This window comes from Saccopteryx leptura, chromosome 2 (genome assembly GCF_036850995.1).
Source record: "Saccopteryx leptura isolate mSacLep1 chromosome 2, mSacLep1_pri_phased_curated, whole genome shotgun sequence".
Classification (NCBI taxonomy): domain Eukaryota; kingdom Metazoa; phylum Chordata; class Mammalia; order Chiroptera; family Emballonuridae; genus Saccopteryx; species Saccopteryx leptura.
The window spans coordinates 183,883,800-183,910,367 of record NC_089504.1 but is presented as its reverse complement, the minus strand read 5'-3'; the positions used below and the strand labels follow the sequence as shown (position 1 = coordinate 183,910,367).

General features: G+C 52.0%; 1 protein-coding gene across 3 annotated transcripts; it reads left to right on the top strand.

Annotated features, from left to right (window-relative positions):
• The first annotated feature begins 1,420 nt into the window (after window positions 1-1,420).
• Window positions 1,421-26,118, top strand: ZNF385A (zinc finger protein 385A). Of its 3 annotated transcripts, none has more exons than XM_066369681.1 (8): window positions 1,421-1,485; window positions 7,666-7,802; window positions 18,485-18,595; window positions 20,232-20,394; window positions 22,863-23,105; window positions 24,183-24,352; window positions 24,549-24,644; window positions 24,802-26,118. In XM_066369681.1, exons 1-8 carry the CDS (start codon window positions 1,476-1,478, stop codon window positions 25,030-25,032), a joined length of 1,161 nt encoding a protein of 386 aa, XP_066225778.1. In that variant the 5' UTR covers window positions 1,421-1,475; the 3' UTR covers window positions 25,033-26,118. The 3 variants fall into 3 exon arrangements, with proteins under 3 accessions (XP_066225778.1, XP_066225779.1, XP_066225780.1); XM_066369682.1 differs by lacking the exon at window positions 1,421-1,485 and adding an exon at window positions 6,458-6,577; XM_066369683.1 differs by lacking the exons at window positions 1,421-1,485; window positions 7,666-7,802 and adding an exon at window positions 14,743-14,869.
• The last annotated feature ends 450 nt before the right edge of the window (window positions 26,119-26,568 follow it).

Here is a 26,568-nt window from a genome sequence, read left to right as displayed (position 1 = left end):
CTGGACCAGAACAAGACCAAAGCACTGGCAACCCCAACATTCTCTTGCCCTTGATTTGGACCATCTTGGCAGGTGCAGAAACATCTTTTCCTCAAACCAACTAGGTCAGGGGTGAGTGCAAGAGACTGCTGAGGCCCAGAGAGAGGAACTTAGCTTCCTATACAGGTACCTAATAGCCATCTAGTCGATTGCAGCTTCCCCCCAGAACCCATAGATGCTAGGGGACCCAGTACCCTTCCCTTCCAAGAGTGTTCAACGATTCCAGTCCTGCCATCACCTTCCTTAAATCCTAAGTGTTCTGCTTCTCAGTCACACTTCCTTTCCCTCTGTCTGGGGTTGGCCTAATGCTGGCTGCTTGGCATTCTGGGAAGGCCTCCTGCTGCCCTCCCTCTTGGGGCAGGTACAGGCAGGTCCAGCTACAGCAGCTGCATCTTCCCCAGACACCCAGACTCCGACTCCAGCCTTATACTGGTGTCCCAGTTTCTGCCTCTAGCCCGGTCCCTTTGTTGGTCCTTAAAATATATCCAGTGTCCTGTACTCTGCCTCCCCAGACATTCTCCACAACCCATACATTCTCTGCTATCCTCTACCCTACCCTCCACCTCACCAAAACCTCCCATCAGTCCTCTTCAATCCAAGTTCACCTTAGTGGGGAGGGCCTTGGGTTCAGGCCCTGGGTAGATACGCCTTTCCCCACCCCAATCCAGGTCATCTCTACAAGGCTGAACCTCTGTTCTGAATCTTCTGTCATCTGTTGGTTGCCCTGATGATCTCAGTTGCAAGCTTCTATTTCCACCTTTTTGGATCCACTGATTACAGTCTCTTCACTCAGATCTTCTCTAAGGACTAGGCATTTGGACCCCAGTCATAGATTAACCTGTCAACCATCTTCAACCCCACATTTCACCTGAGACCCAGCCCCCAGGCATCCTGTTCTAAAACGAGAGAAACAAAATATATCCAGTGTCCTGTACTCTGCCTCCCCAAACATTCTCCCCACCCCCACCTAGCCCACCACTTTGGAAAGGATCAAGGTGACCTACCCAAACCAGGGTCCATCCCTCCCCAGAGTACTTGACTTAGGCATCCTCCACCCCATATAAGCCCAGGACCAGACTTCCTGCCCTCAGACAGCCCTTCCCAAGAACCCAGGCGTTTCAGTTTTCAGCTTCCTCCATCACCTCACACTGTCTTCAAGATGTCTCGTTCCCCAGCCCTGGCCACAGCGACACCGTAAATCCAGGAGACTCAGGGGCAGCAAGCGGGAGGGAGCGAGGAGCCGCCAGGACGCCCCCTCACAGAGCCCTTGGTGTCCGGGTGCCTCCTCCTCGGGTCTTCACCTGCTGCGGGCTCCACCCCCTCTCCGCCTAGACCAGCCTCTGCTCCTCCTCCGACTCCTCCCCCCGTACCCCCAGCCGGGTCAGAACGGCCCCGGGACAGAGCGACGCGGAAGCCCGGGCGCCTGGGTCCCCAGCATGATCCTCGGTGAGTGGGCTCTGCAGCTCCAGACTCTAGGCCCCTGGGTCCCCTTCAGTAGGTCACCCCCCCACACCCCCTTGCACCGCGGTGACTGCGGCCGCCCGTCAGCGACCAGCTCCCCCTCCCCCTTCATCTGGCTCCACATCTGGGGTCCCCTCTTACCCTCTTCTCCAAACTGCCGCTTCTCTCGATAATCTAGGGAGTGGTAAAGGAGCAGACTGAGCTGAGGGAGACCCCCTCCCCATAATGAGAACATTGCGTATTCATGAGGCTCATGAATACTATATTACTGTCTACAGGAGGCTGGGGGAAGGGGCTGGCTGGTCTCGGCCTGGTGGAGTTGAGGGAAAGGCTTTGACCTGTCTTCCCCCACCCTTAGCTCTGGCGCTCCGATGTCCTTCTGGGCCCAGGATAAGAGGGAAAGGAGGAAACTGTCCATCCCAGGGCCCCTGCGGTTCAGGTCCTGTCTCCGCAGCCATCCTGCCCCAACACGCCAGAACCTGCGCCTATCTCCCTGCTCTGCTGCCTGGGCCCTTCCTTCCTGGCTTCCTTCTTCTTCCTTCTTCCCCCACCTCACCCCCATCTCTGCCTGGTTTGGGGGGTGGGGGCGGGCAATGGAGAGAGTAAGAATGGGGGCGGGGAACTCCCGCGGGCTCTGACAGCCCTTCAGCCACAGCCACCCCATCCTCATGACCTACATCAGAAGAGAACCTCAGGGTGGGGGAGGAGAGGGACAGATGAGCTGTGTACTGGACTCCTCATCATCTGAGCTCCAGGCCCCTGCCTCCGAATAGTCTGCAGGCCTGCTCGTCCTCTGACTTCTGACGTTTACCCTGGGTAGGTCAGTTCCTGGGGCCCGTTTATGGCGGGAGCCCCACCAACCAGACCCAGACACCTGTGGTCTTCCCACCACCACACACTGGGGACACCTGGCTCTATGTTGGTGCCCCAGGCTTTGCCTAGCTGCTGCTTCATCCCTCTGCTCTTTGAGTCCTTGACTCTTTTGCTTTTCTTCTTTCATTTGACTCCTGTTGACTTCCCATTAGCTGTCTTTATCCCTTCTTCGCATCTTCCTCCATCTCTTTCACTCCCCCTCCTGAATCTCCTTACTCTCTCACCACTTTATGTCTGGCCCTTTCCACCTGGCACTTTGTAACTATTAAATGAATGAGGGAACAAAGTCATGACTGACTGGTTGCCTGCCTCCTTCCCAAGGGTATCTCTAGCAGGGAAGATTCCCACCCATTTATGAGGACTACTCTAGAGTGACCCTCGCAGACATGACTTGGACTCAGGTTCCCAAAGACAGGCTCCACATTCCTCCAACCTGTGCAACTAACTCATGCCTCACCCTCGGCATGAGGCCCAGAAGCAGCATCATGTTTGTTCAGAACAGGCCAGCATGAGCCATACTTCCCCTGGTCAATAGGCCCCAAAAAAGAACCTCAGAGACCTACTCAAACTCAACCAAGATCCCCCCACAGGAAGAATGCCTGGATCCAGCAATTAGGCCCCCACCACATCTCCCTGGAAGACACTGCAATTAACTGCCTCCTTGTGCCCAACCTACAGAAGGGGTGGGAAGCCTGTTGGCCCAAGCCCACACAGTTTAGTCCTCTTTGAGGAAAGAAGGGGAAAGGGAGGAAACTGCCAGCTTGTGTTCAGGCCCCACCCTCAGGGCCTATATACTAAGGTTTTCAAGCTCTGAATGCTGAGGTCTACTGTGTCTATGTGCCTATGTGCCTGGTGGCCCTAGCCAGCAGGGAAAGTCCAGCCTGCTTGCTTAAGCTCTAGACTGTGGGCCCAGGTTTAAGGAGGTGGTTCTGGGCTCAGGTTCCCTGTTCCAGGTTGTTCTTACTGTCCTCTCCAACTGGGCCCCTAGTATGGTGAAGGGAAAGTCACTGGGAGAGGCCCATTCCTGTCAGATTGGGAAGATATCCCAGAGGCTTTGTTTCTCTCTTCCCTTCCTGCTTACCTTCTCCCTTTGTCCCTGCCTCCTCTCACATCTACCCCAGGGTTATTAGGGATGATGTTTTGAGTAGTTATTTATAATCATCCCCTTGTTGCTTTCATCTTTGACTTCAAAGTCTTTCCAGCCCTCAGCCTGCCTCTTGCCAAGATGGGGGAAATTGAGGCAGAAGGAGACATTTACATGGGACTTGCTCAAAAAGGCAAGACCCAGGGTTTCAAGCTTCTCCTCTCAACCCCCAATGTTGGGCATTTCTGGAGAAGGAGAAGAGGCCAAAAGGCCTGGAGAGAAAAAGAGATGGATTAGAGAAGAGATCCCAGTCCAGATTCCAATCCAATTTCTCCCTTGGCCCCAGAGTCTAATTCCTCATGCTTTTTACTACCTTGAGCCCTAACACAATTTACAGCACTAACACTGATATCTCTGCTTAATCTGAATCTCATCCTAGCTCATTCTCTAGCGACCAACATTAACCCACAGCCCTACCCTAACACCTTTCCTGGCTCCTGTTTCTACCTGTACTCAGCCACTCTCTGAGCCAGCTCATGGTAGACACTCCCAATCTTTACCACAAGGGCTTGAAGCCCCAAGCCCAACCTAAGATTTCCAAGGGGCTGGGACTCCAACCAGGCTAGAATTTCTGGGGAAGAAAGGAAAGACCAGACCTCAGTGGGCTGGAAGGAGTTGGCTGTGGCTTGATGCTGGAGAGGAAACCTGAGCAGGATCAAAGTGCCTAGGCCCTAGGGGAAGGTAGGGCACAGAAATGGACAAATGGACATCCATCCAAGTGGCTGAGTTCACCCCTCTAAATTTATTGGGAGCTGTTTTAAATAAAGCATTTGGCAGTTCCCCACAGAGCTGGGTGGGGCTTTATCTGCTGGAGGTAATTACTCTAATGAGCTACCCTCTGAAGTGGTCTGCCCTGCCTGACTTGTGTCTCTCTGTCTCTCTCTCTCTCTCTCTCTCTCTCTCTCTCTCTCTCTCACACACACACACACACACACACACACACATACACACTCCAGTTTGCTCTCCACCTCCTCCTCCAAACCCGACTGAAGCCTTCACCTGGCCAAATAACAGGAGTCTTGAATATCCTACCTCATTTCCTGCTTCCTGGGTCCTTACTATATACTCCTGCCTCCCCCTCCCATGCCTAGTCTACCCAGAAACGTGTAGTGCTTGAAAGTCCTGTGTCTGGAGCCAGAAACACAGGTTCAATTCCCTCACTAGCTGTGTGACTTTAATCAAGTAACTCCTCCTTCCTGAGCTGATTCTCCTCATCTACAAAACAAGGATTAATTTATTCAGTAAACATTTATTCATTAAGCTCCCTTGTGGCATGCCACATAGATTTGTTCAATCTTCTCAACATGAGGCAAGTACTTTTGTTCTCATTTGAAAAATGTGAAATGAGACCAAGAGAATCCAAGAAACTAGCCAGTCAACTAGCTAGTGAGCAATGCCTCCATCAGCAGGGAGACTATGTATGTAAATTGCCTGGAATATAGTAGCAACTATATCCCTCAAAAAGTGGCAACTATTATTCTCAGAAAAGGAATGGAAGAGGGAACTGAGTCTTGGACTACCTGAAAGCAAGAGTTCTGCTTCCACCCATTTATCCTACAAGCTGCATCTCCATCCTCATTTCATCCCTTCCCCCCACTTCCCCTTCCCCCCACCCCTCCCTCCAGGGTTTGTGTCAGTGGAAAAAGTGAGTTGTTGGCTGTAGGAAATGGAGTGGCTGCTACCTGTTTTCCTTCATTCCCAGGAAGTGCATGGAACTTGCTCTCCCCTTCCTCTCTTTGAACAAGATGGAAGCCTCTGCTCAGAACTTTGCTTCAGAGTTAGAGTAGAGTCCTTTTGGGGTTATGTAGCAGAGAGAGAATTTGCTATAGAGTGCAACAGATCTTGATTTAAATCCCAGCTCTGATACATATAAACTGTGTGACATCAGTCAAGTTTTCAACTCCTCTGATCCTCAGGTCTCCTCATATGTCAAATGGAAAAGAGACTATCAGCTACCCCCATTGAATCATCACTACCTTCAGAGATTCAATGTGATAATACTCAACCCGGGAAAGAGTGAAAGAACTGGGCTGCTGTCTCTGGTGCTCTGGGCAGGGCAAGTGCCAGCCCCAAACCAGCTGCTAAGGGTGGCTGCTGGGTGCCCGGGACTCCAGGAGTGCTCAGGTTTCTCTCACCATTCCTGATGCCACCCAGGGCTCGTTAAGGCTGCCCTGGTCTTGTGTGCCAGGCAGGAGGGGGCAGGGTACAGAGAAGAGAAGCTATGAGCAGACAGACCAAGAAGAGGAGATGGTTAAACTACCCCGTCAGTCTGTCTGTACCTGTCTGTTTCTCCCTGTCTTGCTCTACTTTCTGTCCTTTGGGCTTTCTACCCTAGTCTGTAGCTCCAGGTCCAGATTTTCAGCAGTGTCCCTGTTTTTCTGTCTAGTTTCACTCTCTTCCACCTCTCCATTGTTCTCTATCCTTTTCTCTGGGTCCCCTTTCTTAGTCCCCTTTCTTAGTCACTTATTCCTGCTTCTGTTAGTCTTTCCCATTCCCTTTTACTCACCCTTGTCTGTCTGTCTGTCTCTCTCTCTCTCCCTCCTTTCCTCCTACCCCATCCCAACTCCAAAGGCATGCACACAAGTGTACAGAAAGAAAGGGAATGGCCACACGGTGTACAGACCCCTACATGCCCAAGGGCCAAAGCCAAGCATCCTGCCCCTCAACGTTCAGATGCCTGGAACCCGAGCTTCCTGCAATCTTGACCCTTCACTGACTCAGGCGCCCTGACTACCCAGTCCTAGCAGTGGTTAGAAGAGACAGACCCCTCTAGACCTTTCTGGACCAGCTCCCTGCCCCCAGCTGTGCCTGAGTCCTCCCCCCCCCTCTTGCCTCTGATTCCCCTAATCCCTGCTCCCCTGCCCTCCCCTCTGCCCCACTTTTGCAGAACTCTGATTGGCTGATTCTACTGACTGGACTGGGGGAGGGGGTGCTGGCAAGGGAGAGGGCAGGGGGCAAAACCAAGGGAAGGGGACACTGTCGGGCCCAGGCCCCGGGCCCTGAGGGGCCAGGGCCAGGGCCAGGCCACTGCCTGAGAGCGGCAGGCACCATAAACTGAAGGTATGAAAAGGGCAGTCTCTGTGGAGGGAGCAAGAAAGGATCTGGGAAACCTTCTGCCCCAGTAAAGTCAAGGGAGGACGGGGCCAAGCTTGCAGCCTCCTGGGTTTGCCTTTGTTCTTGAGAAGCTCTGTTGCTGACAGGGGCTTGCTAGAATAATGAAGGGCAGCCAGAGTTTCCAACCCATGGACAGGGAGGTCGAAGAAGGGAGCTGGGCCAGCAGAGGCCCAGAGGGGTCCTGAGGGCCTTTGGGGCCACTCCTTTGGAGCCTGGTGGGGTTCCTCCCATGGCTCTGGAGAGAAGAAAAGAGGTTTGAGGGCAGGGTAGTGAAGTGGCAGCCTGGACTTTCATTTCCCCTCTGGGTGAGACCAAGGCATTCCCCTCCCAGAGAGCAGGTCAGGTCTTAGTTCCTCCTGCTGAGCTGGAGCTGAGCACTCCTGGTTGCACAGGAGGGCATGGGGGAAGACAGGAAGGTTGGGAGAAGCGCCCTGAGAAGGGCCCCGGGGCAGTCCGCCCCCCCCCCCCAAGCAAATGCCATTCACCTACTACCCACCCCAGAGGTGTCAACAGTTAATTAAGAATTACAATTACAACAACATCATAACTCTTTGGAGAGCCTAAAAGATTCAATAGCCCTCATCCAAATCTAGGCCTTAATATTACCCTTTCTGGACAGTGGGGTGAAGCACCCACCTGACTGTTCTCTCTGGGGTGAAACCTAGCTTTGGGGGTTCCCTGGGGGAAAGCAAAACCAGGAGAAGGGAGTGGGCAGGGGCTCAGGGTTCCCAAGTCCTGCTGGTCCAAAAGGCAGTGGGCAGAGGTCTGTGCTCTTCCTGAGTGTTTAATGCCTAATTAATGGTCGTGGAGGATGAAGGCTAGAGAAAGGAGAAGTGAAAATGACCCAAAAGGGAAGGACTGATCTGCACCCTTCCCCAGACCCATAGGGCACCGTGCTCCATTGCTCCAGAGCCAGCGAGCAGGGGAAGTGTGTGTGCATGGGGTCATACTTCTGAGTGTGGGGGCCCAGCTGGGGAGCGGGGCTGATAGGCTTCAATCTTCCTGCCTCAAATAATGTTTTCTCTGCCTTTCAGGCAGCCTGAGCCGGGCAGGGCCCCTCCCTCTGCTACGGCAGACCCCCATCATGCAGCCCCCACTGGACCTCAAGCAAATCCTGCCTTTCCCACTGGAGCCAGCCCCCACCCTGGGCCTCTTTAGCAACTACAGCACTGTGAGTAGCAGCTGGCCTGCCTTCCCCACCCTCTTGTAACCTCAGCTCTCCCTCAGACCCACCCTTGCCTTCTTCTCCTCTTCCCCTTGTATCTAATTCCTTATCTCTTTTTAGAATCCAATCTCCCTTACTAGTCAATTACAAGTATAGTTGGCTATCTGGTGTATTATTATCATTTTTTTAATCTGGTGTATTACTAATAACAATAACAATAATAGTTAATATTTGCTGAGGCCTTGCCATGGGCTAGACACTCTGCTAGGTGTTTTATTTATTTATTTATTTATTTACAGAGACACAGAGAGAGTCAGAGAGAGGGATAGACCGGAACGGAGAGATGAGAAGCATCAATCATTAGTTTTTCGTTGCGCATTGCAACACCTTAGTTGTTCATTGATTGCTTTCTCATATGTGCCTTGACTGCGGGCCTTCAGCAGACCGAGTAACCCCTTGCTCGAGCCAGTGACCTTGGGCTCAAGCTGGTGAGCTTTTGCTCAAACCAGATGAACCTGCGCTCAAGCTGGTGACCTTGGGGTCTTGAACCTGGTTCCTCGGCATCCCAGTCCGATGCTCTATCCACTGCGCCACCTCCTGGTCAGGCTGCTAGGTGTTTTACATAACTCATCTAGTCCATCATCTAGAGAAGTATCCAGACCTAGTGGGTGATAGAGTCTGTAGGGAGGTGGGAGGGCTGATAGGATATCCAGAAAGCAGTGATGTCAAGAATGAGGGAATCAGCAGGGGCATAAACATGCCTTTTTGTAAGTTCCAGCTCTCTGATGTCCACCCTGGGTGGATAGGGTCAGTGGGGTAGGTTGTGGAGGGTGGTAAAATTGTCTAGATTTAATACAATATGAAGTGGAGAGCCATTATCCATTCTTGACCAGGAGAGTGTCTTGGTAAGAGAAGTGTTTAAGGAAGGTGAGTAAAGCAGCTGGATGGAAGGGAGCAGAGGCTGGAGGAAAGTGGCCAATGAAGAGGCTATTTCAGCAATGTGGGCCTACAAGGAAGCTTGGAGTGCCAGACCAGCACGTGTCTAGTGACAGTGGCAGAGAAAGGAAGGGAGATGGGCAAGGTATTTCCAAGGAAATATTGAAAGACCATGGTAACCAATCAGAGTTTGGGAGTTGGGGAACAGAAAGAGGAGGAGTCAAAGATGACTCTAGGGTTCAGGCCTCTGTGATTGGGAGGAGGAAGTCACCTTGGGCCCTGGCCGGTTGGCTCAGTGGTAGACTATCGACCAGGAGTGTGGATGTCCTAGGTTCGATTCCTGGTCAGGACACACAGGAGAAGCGACATCTGCTTCTTCACCTCTCCCCCTCCCTCTTCTCTCTCTTCCTCTTCTGCAGCCATGGCTCACCTGGTTCAAGCATGTCAGCCTGGGCGCTGAGGATGGCTCCATGGAGCCTCCACCTCAGGTGCTTAAAATGGCTCGGTCATGAGCATGGCCACAGATGGGCAGAGCATTGGCCCCAGATGGGGGTTGCTGGGTAGATACCAGTTGGAGTGCATGCAGGAATCTATATCTCTGTCTCCCTTCCTCTCACTCAAAAAAAACCCAAAACAAATAAAAAACAAAAAAAATTAAAAAGGCCCTGGCCGGTTGGCTCAGTGGTAAAGCGTTGGCCTGGCGTGCAGGAGTCCCGGGTTCGATTCCCAGCAGGGCACACAGGAGAAGTGCCCATCTGCTTCTCCACCTCTCCCCCTCTCCTTCCTCTCTGTCTCTCTCTTCTTCTCCTGCAGCCAAGGCTCCATTGGAGCAAAGTTGGCCCAGGCGCTGAGGATGGCTCCATGGCCTCTGCCTCAGGCGCTAGAACGACTCTGGTTGCAATAGAGCGATGCCTCAGATGGGCAGACCATCGCCCCCTGGTGGGCGTGCCGGGTGGATCCCGGTCGGGTGAATGCGGGAGTCTGTCTGGCTGCCTCCCCGTTTCCAACTTCAGAAAAATTCAAAATTAAAATTAAAATTAAAAAATAAATAAAACAGAAGAAGAAGAAGAAGTCATCTTGACAGGGGCAGAGGGTTGGAGGAGGAAGCTGATCCAGCATGAGGCTGTTGAACTTCCTTTAGGACATGGTGAGTTGGTGTACCAGTGTAACATCGAGCCAGAAATGTTAAATAGGCAGAATTTGAGGCTTGGAGACTTACTCTAACCCACCATCAAACCATATTCAGGTACAAACATGCATTTTTAAAATTCATTTTAGAGATTAGAGAGAGAGAAGAGAGAGAGAGAGAGAAAGAGAGAGAGAGAGAGGGAAGAACAGGAAGCATCAACTCCCATATGTGCCTTGACCAGACAAGCGCAGGGTTTCAAACCAGCGACCTCAGCATTCCAGGTCGACGCTTTATCCACTGCGCCACCACAGGTCACAGATATTTTTTATATTTCAATCTTGTCAGCAACCCGATAGAGTAGCTATGACTTTATCCTCATCTTACAGATGAGAAAACTAAGTACTTACCATATTTCCCCATGTATAAGATGCACCTTTTTCTGAAAAATTTGGGGTCTAAAAACTGGGTGCATCTTATACAGTGGTTGTAGATTTTTTTACTTGCATTTCCCGCTTTTTCGCACTTTTTTTTTGTTTTTTTTTTGTTTTTTTTTCTTTTGTATTTTTCTAAAGCTAGAAACTGGAAGAGACAGTCAGACAGACGCCCGCATGCGCCCGACCGGGACCCACAGGGCACGCCCACCAGGGGGCAACGCTCTGCCCACCAGGGGGTGATGCTCTGCCCCTCTGTCGCTCTGTTGCAACCAGAGCCACTCCAGCGCCCAGGCCATCTCTGCTCCAATGGAGCCTCAGCTGCGGGAGGGGAAGAGAGAGACAGAGAAGAAGGAGAGGGGGAGGGGTGGAGAAGCAGATGGGCGCTTCTCCTGTGTGCCCTGGAATCGAACCTGGGACTTCTGCATACCAGGCCGACGCTCCACCACTGAGCCAACCAGCCAGGGCCTTCGCACTTGTTTTTGTGCTCATTGTTGAAGACAGTGATTCATCATCAGACACAGATGAGGACAAGCTAATGGATGGGAGTTTTGACAGTGATAAGGAGTTCTATGAATTTTTTTTTTTTCAGAGAGAGTCAGAGAGAGGGATAGACAGGGACAGACAGACAGGAACAAAGAGATGAGAAGCATAAATCATCAGTACTTCGTTGCACATTGCAACACCTTAGTTGTTCATCGATTGCTCTCCCACATGTGCCCTGACCGTGGGCCTTCAGCAGACCGATTAACCCCTTGCTCCAGCCAGAGACCTTGGGTCAAAGCTGGTGAGCTTCTGCTCACACCAGATGAGCCCACGCTCAAGCTGGTGACCCCGGGGTCTCGAACCTGGGCCCTCCGCATCCCAGTACAATGCTCTATCCTCTGCGCCACCACCCGGTCAGGTTCTATGAATTTTATGATGAATAAAACTTGAGTTCGCCTGACCTGTGGTGGCGCAGTGGATAAAGCGTCGACCTGGAAATGCTGAGGTCATCGGTTCGAAACCCTGGGCTTGCCTGGTCAAGGCACATATGGGAGTTGATGCTTCCAGCTCCTTCCCTCTTCTCTCTCTCTGTCTCTCTCCCTCTCTGTCTCTCTCTCTCCTCTCTAAAAATGAATAAATAAAATTTAAAAAATAGTTTAAAAAAATAGAAAAAAAAAAAAGAAAAAATCTTGAGTTCAATAACTTTATGTAATACTTTTTTTTTTTCAAATTTCGGGCCCCAAAATTAAGGTGTGTCTTATACACAGATGCATCTTATACATGGGGGAATATTGGTACTATAAGCAAGGCACTGCTTTAGTTACAATGGAGACATTAGGGTGAATATAACATGGTCTAATTTTTTTTTCTTAGCTTCCGAGATTAAACCAGATTGGGCACTTCCAGGGTGGTATGGTGTTAGAATTTTTTTTTTTCTTAAGTGAGAGGTGGGGAGTTAGAGAGACAGACTCCCGCTTGTGCCCCAACCAGGATCCACCCAGCATACCCCCTGCTGGGGAATGCTCTGCCCATCTGAGGCTGTTGCTCAGTAACCAAACTATTTTAACGCCTGAAGCAAGGCCATGAAGCCATCCTCAGTGCGCAGGGCCAACATGCTCTAACTAAGCCTTGGTTGTGGGAGGGGAAGAGAGGGGGGGAGGGGAAGGGGTGGAGAAGCAGATGATCGCTTCTGCTGTGTGTCCTGACCAGGAATCAAACACAGGACATCCACACACCAGGCCGAAGCTCTACCACCGAGCCAACTGGCCAGGGTCATAATATGGTCCAATCTTGAAGGAGCTTATATTCAGGGGAGAAATACAGTAATCTGCAATGCAAACCAGAAAAGAATTAATAAATATTGTGAAACAGACACTAATAATGATTTAATAAATAAAAAAATTATTATTTTGAGCACCTACTATGTGTCAGGCACTGGGCCTGGTGCCAAGGACACAAGACTCTGTTCACGCCCTTGGGGAACTCACAGTTTAGTAGGAAAAATAACAAGTTAACATTTACCCTATAGTGTGAGAAGAGCTGTGTCAGAAGCATTTGGCTTCTATAGGAGCTCAAAAGGGTGTCAAGAAAGACTTGCTGGGTTGACCTGGAACGCTGAGGTCACCGGTTCAAAACCCTGGGCTTGCTTAGTCAAGGCACATATGGGAGTTGATGCTTCTTGCTCCTCTCCCTTTCTCTCTCTCTCTCTCTCTCTCTCTCTCCTCTCTAAAATGAATAAATAAATAAAAATTTATAAATGAGAAAAAAAAAAAGACTTGCTGGATGTGGTGGTGCCCAAGGGACTGACCTGAGCTAAAGGAGGAAAAGAAAGAAGAAGAAAAAGGGATTGAATTTGCAGCAGGTAACATATGATTTGGGCTTTGAAGAATTAGTAGATTTTAAAAGGAGCCTTAGAGAGCATTCCAGACAGAAGCAAATAGCATGAACAAGGTCTGGAAAAGAGCACTTGAGAAAGTGCAGTTGATTGGGTGTAACTAGAGCAGAATACTGGGAATACTTTCCCCCAACCAAATACCTGATTTATACTTACTCCAGGTCGCCCATTATTTCCCTCATTTTTTAGATAAGGAAATAATGGCCCAGAGAGATTAAATGACTTGCCAATCACAAAACTACTTAGTGATCCCGGTGGATAATCCAGGGTTTCTGACTCCCCTCGTGTTCATAACTCCACTGTCTCTAGTGGGCGGTGAGGACGAGCAATGTAAAGCCAGGAGCATGGATAAGCTTGGAGAGCCTAGCAGAGTACTGAGCAGCACCAATTTTGGCACGTGACTGTCAGGACTTGAATTGACATAGTGAAAGTAGTGGCTGTGTGGCCTTAGCAAATTACATAATCACTCTGAACCTCAGATTTACCAGCTGTAAAATAAAATAGGAATAGTACCAGCTCACAAGGTTGTGAGAATCATGTTGTATAATCATAACGCATAGCACAAAGTAAATGTTCAGTTGCTATGATTATTACATTATTGCTATTATTTCTATTTAAGGGAGGATCAGAGAGAGAAAGATAGTGTGGCCAAGGCCTCAGCCTTGAGAAATCAGCAGAATTAGGTAGTGGGAACAGGAGGAAGCTGCACAAAGGAAACAGAGGAGCCACTGGAAGGGGTGGGGCAGAACCACAGAACCCGATTCCTGTAGAGCTGGAGAAGCCAAGGGAGAGAGTGTAGTGGGCTGCATCAATAGTGTCGAATTCTGCAGGGGAACGGGGACTGCAGAAAAGGTGCAGACAGGCCTTTGGCAGTACTGTGCAACAGTTAATAACATGGCTTTGGAGTCAGGCTGTCCAGGTTTAAATTCAAATCCCAGTTCAGCCACTTCTTCATTTACAACCTTGAACAAATTATTTAACCTCAGTTTCCTCATCTATAAAATAAAGACAAAAATAGTACTCAGAATAGTGGTTGTGGAGATTAAATTAGACAATCCACGCAGAGTTTGGTACAGAGGCTGGCACATTCCAAGGGCTCAATCAGCATTAGGTGGTGACGGTATCCTTGGACTCTAAGATTGCTCTCCTAATTGGGCATTTCCTACTCCTTAGACCCCCTTCCTGCATTATGTGTCCCTCTGCCCTTGTACATCCTTCACTATTTCTCAAACACAGCGTATCTACATCCAGTCCCCTGCTTCACTCATCTGTCTGCCCTAGGTGGAATGAGAGGTGATGAGATCCAGAGATGAGAGAGGGAATCCTAGAACCTGTCCAGAGAGGATGAGGAGGTGTCTCGGGGAGTGGGTTGCTTTGCCCTCCCGCCCCTTGTCCTGAAATGCTGCCCCCACTAGACCGCCAGAGGGCAAGCAAGTGCACGAAAGCATAAACTATTAGGGAACCTGGTTCTCCAGCAGGTGGCGGATGAGGGAAGAAGATAGGAACGAGGTCTCCAGCCTGAAGTCTGTTCTGCGCCAGGCGCCCGCAGTTCCAACCGTTCACAGAAATAACTGAGAGAGCAGTGCCTGACACCTGGCTACCTGAGCTCAGTTCCCCATCCCAAGTAGAGAAGGTGGCATGTAAAAGGGCGCAGGACCCGTGTACAGAGGGAGCAGGGGAAGGATCGTCTGGGATTCGGAAGAGAGACTGACCACAGAGAAAACAGGATCAGGGAGGAAGGGATGAAAGAAAGGAGAAATGTCCAAGCTAGAGAAACAGGATCGTCCGTAGGACTGGTGGAGACACTAGACCCAGGAAGGGTCCCGGTTGGAGGAAAGCCGAGGTCATCTGGTCAGTGCCCATCACCAGGCCGAGCGGCCCCTCACATCATGACTAGGGCTTCCCTGGAACGAGTGTCTGGACTGGGACTCTCCCTCCTCTTTTCGCCCTAGCCCCTCTTCAAACCTCTTCCCTACTCCCGCCCCCGCCCTCGGCCCGCCCTCGGCCCCGCCTCCGGGGCGGCTCCGGTCCCTGCCGGCACCGCCTCCCCTTCTCGCGGCCGGCCGGGCCGCACAGCCCCGAGCCACCCCGGCAACGAGAGCCGCTTCCCTGGCCTGCCCGGCCCGGCAAGGCTCGAGGCCCCCGCCCGGGTCCGCCATCCCGGGCCATGGAGCCGCGGCCCCCGGGGTCCCGCAGGGTAAGCCACCCGTCCCCTCTTCTCTCCCTGGCTCCCGCTGCTACCGCAGCGCCCCCCACCCCCACCCCATCCCCGCCCGCCCCTGCGGGGCTGGCTACCTCTCCCTTCGCCTGGTCCTCGCGTTATCCGGCCCATCCCCCACAACTGGCGCGGGCCCCAACCAATCTCTGGATCCCAGGTGGCGCCCCCAGACTGCTGCCACCATACTGGATACCCCAGACTTAGATCCTTCGAGTCCCCCAAATCTTCAGACATCCGGTCAGGTCCTACACCTACCCTGAAATTACCATGCTGCTCAGATCCCTCGTCTCCAGCCCTGACCCCATCCCGGTCTCTCTTTCTCAGCATCCCTCCCCCACCAGCTTCCACCTGATCTTTAGACACCCCCTAGCTCCCTCTCCTGTTTCTATCTGTCCTGTCCTCAGGTCTTCCCATTAATAAGATTCCACTCCCTTTCCTTTCTGCCTTTATTTGGGGGTTTGGGGAAGTGGGGCTGTCAAACAAGGGGCAACAACTACCATCAGATAAAGGGCAATGGAAGGAAATAGAATCATAGCCCCCCCTCGTGTTTCTGATCTGGTTTCCCCCTTCCCTCCCCCTTGCCCTTCCCGATTCATTATGCCCCAGCTTCAGGGAGCAGTTCCCCTTCATGTCTACTATTGGAGGGCAAGTGAGAGGGGACCATTTTGTGGACCTTTCCAGGCAGTTCCTAGGCCAAAATCCCAGGGAAGGGGCTCTGGAGTGGAACAGGCTCTGGGAGATTTTGGCCTCCTCCCCTCCCCAGAGAGCCCTCATCTAGGTCACCAGGGCTTCTTGACCTTGGTCTGAAGCAGCACTTCAGTGGCTCACATTCCACCTGCACAGAGATTGGGCCTTGGAGCCCTCATCTTCAGCCTGGTGTTCCCTCAATTCCTGGAGGAGAGAGTGGGAAGGACCCACCTGACTGGGTTGATGCCCTTTTCCCTGCCACCCCACCAGTTGGTATTTATGAACTTAAGCTGAGGAGGGGGTCGTGCAAGAGAAAAGGCTCTAACCCTGGAGGAAGGACGGGGACCATCCTCAGGGGATGGATTTTGGGATGGTCAGCCCACAAGTCATCCTCAGGGCACACAGGGGAGCAGGCTGGGATGATGGGACCAGGTTTAGACAGAATCAGGAACCTCCACTCTCCCCTCTCCATCCCTCTCCTCTATCCCTATTATTTTAATCTATTTAGGTTTCCTGGCCCAGATTGGGTTTCTATTTGGGCTGCATTCCATTCCCCACCCAGCATGTGAGGAAGCCCAGGGACTGAGAAGAATCCTGGGGCAGAGTTGGGGGGCAGGATCTCTGGATAGGAAGGACCAAAGCCTAGAGATAGGGAATTGAGAGCCATCATCTGTTTCCTTTCTCTGATTAAAGCTATCTCCAACTTGGTCTGTATTTCTTTCTGCCAAACACATCATACAGTCACACAGATAAACATACAGCTGAAGCCTGACCAGGCGGTGACACAGTGGATAGAACATCGGACTGGAACACAGAGGACACTCTTTCAAAACCCCAAGGTTGCCTCCTTGAGCGCAGGCTCACCAGCTTGAGCGCAGGGTCACTGGCTTGAGCATGGGATCACAGACATGACCTCATGGTCACTGGCTTGAGCCCAAGGTCGCTGGCTTGAGCAAGGGGTCATTGGCTCTGCTGTAGCCCCCCCCCCCCCCCGTCAAGGCACATATAAGAAAGCAATCAATGAACAACTAAGGTGCTGCAACGAAGAATTGATGCTTCTCATCTTTCTCCCTTCCTGTCTGTCTGTCCCTCTCTCTGTCTCTGTAAATTAAACACACACACACAAACCACACATACACAGCTGAAGATTACACAACCTGGCCATTCATGGAGTCAGCAGAACCCCCAACACAAAAATGTTGATACATAAATGGTATACACACAGTACATGATACTCTTTCACAATCCACCCATGCACAGATTGATCACAGCCTGCCTAGACACACACACACACAGACACACCCATTCTTCCTACTTGGCTATTTCTTGAATAGGTCCTAGGCTTTCAGGAGGTGTAAAGTGAGCCACTGAGAGGGTCTGCTTCCAGCCAAGGGCAGGCCAAGAGATTGACACTTGTCTGTCAGACCAGTTATCTGAACCTGGTCATGGTTCCTGCCTCAACCACTACTAGATGGGGCAACCCTTTTCACAAAGATATTAAAGCACCTTTCCTGAATTACCCCGACCAGCCAGTGAGACTACTGTGGAAAGCAGAGGAAAGACAGGATATGTGGGGCTTTCCAGACTTGAACCCCCTTTCTCCCTTTGCTTCACATTCCTGTCTCTCACTGGTGTCTCACTTGGAACCAAGTAGTCTTAGGCACAGGGAGGGACTCAGCTGAAGAGCTAAGGACCCTCCCCTCAAGTCACCAGCAACTGTTTTTGTTTTTTTTATTATTATTATTATTTTTTTACCAGCAACTGTTTTTAACTTGATCTTCCACCTGGAAGATAAGGTTTCAGGTCTAATTTGGTTCCATTTTTATAAGTCCAGGAGGATCACCCAACCCTCCTCAGCCTCAGCTGCATTCCAGTCTTGCCTCTCCCTGGCTGCCTAGGGGCCAGAAGGGAGGAGGACTGTGCAGGGAGGCTGTTTTCATGCCTCTAGTCCTCTTGGCTTCATCCTCTGATAGCAGAAGGCCTCAGAGAGAAACTCCCATCCTCTCCCCTCCTCATGTGAACTCTTGGCAGGAGACTGCAAAGACATCTGCTGCCCCAGGGTGGAGGCAGAAACTGTTTCTAATCCCGCCTAGCCCCACAGCCCTGCCCCAGAAGCTCTCTGATCAGGGAGACACAGTTCAGAAGATGGGGGCTGCCTCAGGCCAACCCAGCTTCTTAGGCTCCCTACACGTTCCCACATTCCCCATTATCTGCTAGAGCCACCTATCCTCCCGCTCTCTCTCTCTCTCTCTCTCTCTCTCTCTCTCTCTCTGTGTGTGTGTGTGTGTGTGTGTGTGTGTGTGTGTGTGTGTGTGTTTTCTTCCTGAGTTTACTCCCTCTAGAAGATGTTGCTTTAAAGAGATCCAGGGAGTGAGTATGTTCAGGTTTTCTGGGGCCAAGAGATGGGAAGCTGGTTACATCTGTCTCCTGGGGCCAGAAGCTTAGCTTAGTAGACAGTCTTGCCCCAGAGGGAAGGCCACAAAGGCCTTAACCGAAGGCCCTAGGATCTGGGTTGCTGAGACTCTGTCAGTGGGCCTCTAGTGCATCGGCCTAGCTATAGGAGATGGGTCAAGATGACTGAGTTGGCTCTTCAGGGTATGATGGACTGAGACAAGAGTGCCGGTTCAAGTCCCAGCTCTGCTATTAGTTCATGGTCTGACCTTTGAAAAACCACTTCTACCTCTGTCAAATGGGAGCGCTGGGTCAGCTGACCCCTCAGATCCCTTCTAGTGCTGTCAGGATAGGGCTGGGAGGGAATCAGGGAGGACTGAGACTCGGAGCCCTCAGCATACTGAGGATAAGAAGGAGGCTCTGGGGACTTTGGTTGAACCCAGTTTCTGCCTCTGGGGGGACGATGAACATGAGCTTGTGCTGGGGTTCCTTGCTCACCCCAGCCTGCCTCCACAGATGGACCCTGTACAGAAGGCTGTGCTTTCCCACACTTTTGGGGGACCCTTGCTCAAGACCAAGCGGCCCATCATTTCCTGTAATGTCTGTCAGATCCGCTTCAATTCTCAGGTAAGAAGCCCAGCCACTCACCCACTCAACGGGTGGGGCAGGGGCAGCTGGAGGGTCTTGGGGGAGAACATAGGCTGGGAGCCTTGGGTGAGGGGTAGGGATTAAAGGGACATCAAGGGAAGAGAAGTGAACGGGATACTGTGGGAAGGGCATGAGATGATAGAAGGCACTTGAGAAGTCCAAGAGATGACTTTACATTTCAGTATGAAGTAGACCAGTCTGCTAAGGCTGAGCCCTCCCTCCCTCCCTAAGGACTGCTGTATCCCTGGCTCAGAGCTTCTTGGAACACAGGTGGCCATCAGTGTTTGGGTGGGAACGTGGCCTCTGGCCCACTGGTCCTAGGGCACAGAACTGAGTTAGGTTATTGGCTCCCTGCAAAGCCTGTTTCCTCCTTGGACTTTGCTGAACTCCTCCCCTGACCCACCCACTTCCTCTAACTGCCTGGTTTCCTCCTCTCTCCACTCTCCTCCCTCCAAATCACATGCAAAGCCAGGCCCCCACTTCTTTCCATGGGACTTCTTATGGGGAGAAGCCGCTGAGAGCTCAGAATGTAGGTGCTGGCCTCCCAGATTTCCTGCCTCCAAGGCTCCCTTGGGATTTCTGTGTGAGTCTAGAGGGGACTTTGAGGGGTACAAGTTCAAAGAGCTTTTGTAGAAGAAGAGCAGAGCCTCATTCTGCTGAATAGGGGAACAGAGCCTGCTCCGCTTCTCTGCCCAGTCCACACACACACACTGCGCTGCCAGGCTGTGCACACCGCCACCGCCACCCACCCCACCTCTCGATCTTTTTTTTCTGCCTATCCACACCTTTTATTTCTACTCTGTTTCTCTCTGGGTGACCTTGTAACTCTAGGATTGTATGTTCTTAGCAGGGAGTGCACATGGTGGGGGAGGTGGAGCCATGACCAAGTCAGCTTTAGACCTCCCCTTCCCCTCAACCTCAGGCAACCCCTCTTCCAACCCAGGCTCCACTCAGGAGTGGAAGGCAGAAGACCAGAGGGGTGGGGGCCAATAACAAGCAGCTCTCTCCTTTTTTTGTCCCTCCGCAACCAAGCGGCTCTGTTTTGACAGCTGTCTCTGCTGCTTTCTGTCTCCAGAGCTGGGCTTGGGGCCAGGGTCCTCCAGGGTGTCTGCAGAGGCTTCAGGGAAAATGAGACCCAAGCGGCAGTAGTTAGGTAGAGCCCACGTCTCGGAGCTTCTGGGACTCTCAGACTGAGGGTAGGCGCAGCCTAGCCTGGATCCCAGGACCAGGGGACACAGGCCCAGGGTCTAAGAGGATGCTAACTGGCTTGACTGCTAGACTCCTCCCATTTAGGAGTCTGTAGGTGTGGGGTCCTTCTCCCTCACCTCAAGACTAGGTGGGAAGCCTAAATCTGCAACCAGGCCCTGGGCGTGGTAGCAGGTGGAGCCTGAGCTAGGTAGGGATCCAGGTTCCCAGGGACTCCAACTTGAGAAGTTTGTCCGAGCCCCAGGAATAAGCAGGGCTCCTTGGCATGGGGCTTTACATCTCACTGGTGTAAGGAGAGATTCACTCACTGCATCCGGCTGAGACCACCTTGGACCTGAAAGAGCCCTACAGGGAGATTTGTTCAATGAAAGGTGATCTTGGTTTCCATTTTCTTCCTCCATCACCTCAGAGCCAGGCTGAGGCACACTACAAGGGTAATCGTCATGCCCGAAGAGTCAAAGGCATCGAGGCCGCCAAGACCCGAGGCAGGGAGCCTGGCGTCCGGGAACCTGGAGACACAGCTCCCCCAGGGGGCACCCCCCAGAATGGGGATGCTGTAGCCCCTCGTCCAGGTAGATCTGAGCCCCCCACATTCTTAAACTGATCTCTTCTCCTCTCTTCTTTCCACACTTCCCAGAATTTTCCTCTGCTTTCATCTTTCTCTTCCTCAGCCCCTACCTTACCCCCACCCCCACCCAAGGTGAGTCCTGGAGCCAAGCACAGTGATGCAAACTTTCCATCCTGTCATCTCCCCCTCACCCCAGCTCCTCAATAGAGCTCCCACTGTCTGTCCTCCCCACTGCCCAGTGAGTCAGAGAGGGGCGAGGGTGAGGCCACCTGGCAAACTTCCTCAAGAAAAAGGGAACCATGGAATCCAGGGAGAGGCCCCTTCATCTTGGGAAGAGGGGCAGGGGAGGGAGTTAGGACATCTGAGGGTCCACCCAATGGTGCTCCCCTCAGGGAAGACTGAAAGTCTAGGAAACCCAGGCAACTCTTTGGATAATCTTCGGTAGATCTTCCTTTTTTTTTTTTTTTTTTTTTTAAGATTTATAGATTTTTGAGAGAGAGAGAGAGAGAAGGGAGGGTGTGAGAACTGGGGAGCATCAACTAGTAGTTGCTCCTTGTAGGTGCCTTGACCAGGCAAGCCCGGGGTTTTGAACTGGTGACCTCAGCATTTCAGGTGGAGGTTTTTATCTGCTGCGCCACCACAGGCTTGGTAGATCTTTTTCTTTTTTTTTTTTTTTTTTTTTTTTTTACAGAGAGAGAGAGAGGGATAGACAGGGACAGACAGACAGGAACGGAGAGATGAGAAGCATCAATCATTAGTTTTTCTTTGCGCATTGCGACACCTTAGTTGTTCATTGATTGCTTTCTCATATGTGCCTTGACCACAGGCCTTCAGCAGACCGAGTAACCCCCTACTCGAGCCAGCGACCTTGGGTCCAAGCTGGTGAGCTTTTGCTCAAACCAGATGAGCCCGCGCTCAAGCTGGCGACCTCGGGGTCTCGAACCTGGGTCCTTGGCATCCCAGTCCAATGCTCTATCCACTGCGCCACCGCCTGGTCAGACTTGGGTAGATCTTTTGACCTTTCTGGGCCAGTGTTTTCTTTCCTGGGAAAGCGGGGAGTAAAACTTTAAGACCTTTGAGGTCTTTTCTGGGTTTACAAAAGGCAACTCTGAAACTCTTTCTCCCTCATGGCTACTGGCCATCTTTAACCATATTCCCAGCCAAGAAACTGGAAAGAAGGAATATTAAGACAGGAAGATATGAGCCACCCCCATCCTGGGATTGCTACATCAGATGTCAGTCATGGCCAACTCCAGAGAGACCCAACAGCCCATTTCCTCCGTATCCTTGCCTGTTATTACTGCCCTACCCTAAGCAGAATGAGAACCAAGGATCTGCAGCACCAGCCTGTGAACCAGGCCGCCCCTCTCAGCACACACACACATACACACCATCCCTCAGGGATGCAGATAGAGTGGGCAGGTGAGCGGAGTTCTAACTGTGCTCCAGTTGCTTCTTAGCCTAATCATCTGGGTTAATTTGATAACATCTCAGTAAAATTGGGATAATGGTGGTGGTAGGTAACATTTCTTCAATAGCGCTGTTCTAGGTGCTTTATTCATATTACCTCATTTAGTTCCTATGGTATCTCTCTAAGGAAATAGTGATACCTGCCCTGCTTTTGTAAGCCATGAAGTCCTATCCAGACTGAGATGTGAGTGTGCTGTCTGGATTGAGATGGAGATAAAGGATGTCAGAAATGAGTAAGTGAAATAAAGGGAAATACCATACAATGGACAAGCAAATGGACACCTGCAGGGGTCAGGAGGTCCCCTCCCACCAGCTCCCCACCCCCACCACCAGCCTCCTCATGACCCGGAAACTGGATCGGCTGCTGGAGCAAGAATGGGAGTGCTAGAGTTTCCCCTGAACGGAGGCCAGAACCCAGCGCTGAGGCCTAGGGCCTGTGCATCTTTAATCGAGCCATGAATTATAGAGCAGCCCGCATCCCTGTCTCTTCCCTCTCCGGTTCTGCTGTTTCTGTTTCCCTTTTGCTATATCTGTGTCTGTCTCTTTCAATCTCTCCTTGCTCATCCTGTCTCTGTGACTTCCTAGTTCTTTGGCTTGCCTCCCTGGGGACTGGACAGGACTCTGGGAAGGGGCTGGCCAGGCAGGAAGCCCAGGCTGGCTGGCAGGCCACTGAGGGGTGAATCTTTGTTCCATACCTCTCCCCCTGGCTAGGCTGGCTACCAGCTTCACCCTGAAGGGGACACCATGGGCTGGACCTCCCTCCTCTACCCCCTGGCCTTTCCCAGCTTATGGAGAGTGAGCCAGGCATTGCAGTCTCACACCCAGCCTGCGGCAGCTGGACCACATCTGGCTCTGGCCCAGGGCATGAGAGCATTCATGTTGTCACAGGGTGGGAATTCCTGGGCTCTTGCCCTCCAGGAAATGGGGGTGGGTCTCCTCCACATAAAGAATCTTCTCCAGAAGCCATCTAGAGTGACCCTTGTGTTTCTCCCCCAACAACAGCTTCCATGGAGAATGGACTGGGTCCAGCCCCAGAATCCCCAGAGAAACAGCCTGGTTCCCCATCCCCTCCTAACACTCCTGAGACTGGTCAGGGTGCAACCAAGGGTGAAGGAGTGACTCCAGCCCCAGCTGCCCTGCCTAGAGGTAGCAAGGAAGAGGAGGAAAAGGCCAAGCGGCTGCTCTACTGTGCTCTGTGCAAGGTGGCAGTGAACTCCCTGTCCCAGCTTGAGGCGCATAACAAAGGTATGGACTCCCCTGCCTACACCCCCACTCCCCTGTCCTCAGCCCACTCCTATTCCCTGCATCCTAGCTCCCCTGGCTCCTAATATCTCTGTACCCTCTAAGACCTACCAACTTATCTTCCTTCCTAATCATGTCCACCATCCCTTAGTCCCTTACTTCCTCAGTTCTCCCCACCTTACATCTTGTGCCTATGGCTCTCCTCTGACCCATCCTATGCTTGAGTGGGAGGGTCCTGAGGGGCTTGGGAACCCCGCACTTGATGCCTCTCATATTGTAATTAAGAATGTGGGTATTGTGTCTGTCAGTGGACGAGCGGATTAAAAAGCTTTGGTATATATATACTATGGAGTACTACTCAGCCATAAGAAATGATGACATCGGGCCTGACCAGGCGGTGGTGCAGTGGATAGAGCGTCGACTGGAATGCTGAGGACCCAGGTTTGAGACCCGGAGGTCACCAGCTTGAGTGCAGGCTCATCTGGTTTGAGCAAAAGCTCACCAGCTTAGACCCAAGGTCTCTGGCTCGAGCAAGGAGTTACTCGGTCTGCTGAAGGCCCACAGTCAAGGCACATATGAGAAAGCAGTCAATGAACAACTAAGGTGTTGCAATGCGCAACGAAAAACTGATGATTGATGCTTCTCATCTCTCTCCGTTCCTGTCTGTCTATCCCTGTCTATCCCTCTCTCTGACTCTCTGTCTCTGTAAAAAAAAAAAAAAAGAAAGAAAGAAATGATGACATTGGATCATTTACAACAACATAGGATGGACCTTGATAACATTATACTGAGTGAAATAAGTAAATCAGAAAAAACTAAGAACTATATGAATCCATACATAAGTGGGACATAAAAATGAGACTCAGAGACATGGACAAGAATGTGATGGTAACGGGGGGGGGAAGGGGGGCAAGGAAGGAGAGGGGGCCCTGATTTATCAATGTCACTGCATTAAAATTAATAAAATAAATAAATAAAATTTTAAAAATTAAAAAAAAAAAAGAATGTGGGTATTTGAGGCCTTGTAGGCCTGGAGAATTTTCCCTCCACTCCTTACCTCGTTCCCTCTGTGTGTTTCAGGTACTAAGCACAAGACAATTCTGGAGGCCCGAAGTGGGCTGGGCCCCATCAAAGCTTACCCTCGGCTAGGGCCTACCACTCCTGGGGAACCAGAGGCCCCTGCCCAGGACCGAACCTTCCACTGTGAGATCTGCAATGTCAAGGTCAACTCGGAGGTCCAGCTGAAACAGGTGGGTCCCAAGGCTCTTCCCAAGAATTCTGAATAGGTCCACCTGCTAATTGGGAAGGGAGAACAGGGAGTTTGAGTAAGGGCTCTTCTACAAGGTTCCACACAAGGGACAGGGGCAGGTACTTGGGCTGTGATTTTGTCTTATGCCCTGCCTCCTGGCAGTCGCCTCACAGCCCCTTACTCACTCACCCTTGCAGCACATTTCCAGCCGGCGGCACCGAGATGGCGTGGCTGGGAAGCCCAACCCGCTACTGAGCCGTCACAAAAAGCCTCGGGGCGCTGCAGAGTTAGCGGTAAGACCCTGGCTGGGCGCTGGAAAATTCGGCAATGGGGGAATCGGTGCGCGGAGGAGAAAGGGACGAGGGCCACCTGAGGAGAGGTTGGGTTTGCAGGACCAAAGAATGACTTCTTCCCTCTCTCTTCCCTCCTTCTTCCCCTCCACGGCTGCAGGGCACTCTCACGTTCTCCAAGGAGCTGCCCAAGTCCCTGGCCGGCGGCCTGCTCCCCAGCCCCCTAGCGGTGGCTGCGGTAATGGCAGCGGCAGCAGGCTCCCCGTTGTCCCTGCGCCCGGCTCCAGCAGCACCTCTTCTCCAGGGACCGCCGATCACCCATCCTCTGCTCCATCCAGCCCCTGGGCCCATCCGGACGGCTCATGGACCCATCCTCTTCTCCCCCTACTGACCTGAACCCTGAACCCCCGCCCATTCAACGCCCGCACCTCTAGCCGGGACTCAGGCCTACGGGCTCCCAGCCCGCCCCTCCTCCCGGCACTCCCTGAATGATCTCTCTCCTTCCCCCCCACCCCGAGGTAGGGGGTCTAGGAAAGGGGAGGGGTAGTGGGGGAGAGGGGCTTCAGAAGGGGGGGAACACCCCAGATCTCAGGGAACCCCGCCCCCTGCCCTTCTCCCCTAGGAAAGGGGGGCCGTCTCACCCCGAGCCCCCTTGGAGACACCCCCCTCCCAAAAGCCATGTCCATCCACCCCTTCCCCCCAAACCTAGCACAAAACGGGGTTCACAAGCCATGGTCGGGGCCTGGGGGGCAGAAATGGATTTTCTTGGCAATAAGCAGACTCTGGTACTCTGGCCCTCTACCCCAAAATTGAAGCGCTTCCGTGAACACCCCGCCCTTCACAGGGGGAGGGGAACAGGCGGGATCCCTTAAAAGCACTTTGGTTTTACCGCCTGCAACCTCACTGTGCCCGCCCCGCACCAAGCCCCTGCCCCAGGTCTAGCTGGGTCCACAGCAGGGGACAGCACTTAGAGGCACTCTGGCACTTGGGTGGGACCAAGTAGATGCCTCTATAGACCCTTCACCTTCTTCCCCAGTTCGGATTCCATTCTTTTCACCAGCACCCAAAGCCCTAGGGGTACTGAGGGGGGCAAGGGGTGTCCAGTCAAAGCCCACCCCCTCCTCGCCTTCCGCAAAACTGTGAGCAAAAAGCAATAGAAGCCTCGCCCCTGCCCCTCTCCTTTCCGCAAGATTCGCAGAGTCTGTAGCCTCTCCATACCAGCTCCTAGACCTCATGGCTGTCCCCAACCACCAGACTCCACAGTACAACTCGGGAGGGGGCGTAACCTCCCCCCCACCCTGTGAATTCCGTAGTATTGTCAGCCCTTCCAACCCCCCACCGGAGAGGGGAACGGCCTACTGGCCTTCCCTCCCCATCAACTCTTTCTGCTTAATGATGTAGCAATCCTGGCTCCCAACCCATGCCTTTCCCTTTTCCTTCTCCCTGACAATAAAGTCTGGATTCGTTTCTCTCTGTCCCTCAGACTCATTCTCAATCTCTTTGTTCACTGGTTTTGTTCGTTTATTTGTTTTAGAAATTAAATTTGCCTGACCAGGTGGTAAGTCAGTGGATAGAGCATTGACCTGGGATGCTGAAGACCCAGTTTCAAAACTTAGAGGTTACTGGCTTGAGTGTGGGCTCATCTGGTTTGAAGCCCAAGGTTGCTTGAGCAAAGAGTCACTGGCTCAGCTAGAGCCCCCTGGCCAAGGCATGTATGAGAAGCAATCAATGAACAGCTAAAAGTGTCACAACTACTAGTTGATGCTTCCCATCCCTCTCACTTCCTGTCTGTCTCTCTCACTTAAAAAAAAAATTAATGGGGTGACATTGATCAATAAGAGGATACGAATACAGAAGTTTTAAGTAAACATTTCTATAGCATTTGAACGGTTGATTGCATTGTGTACCCATCACCCAAAGTCAGATC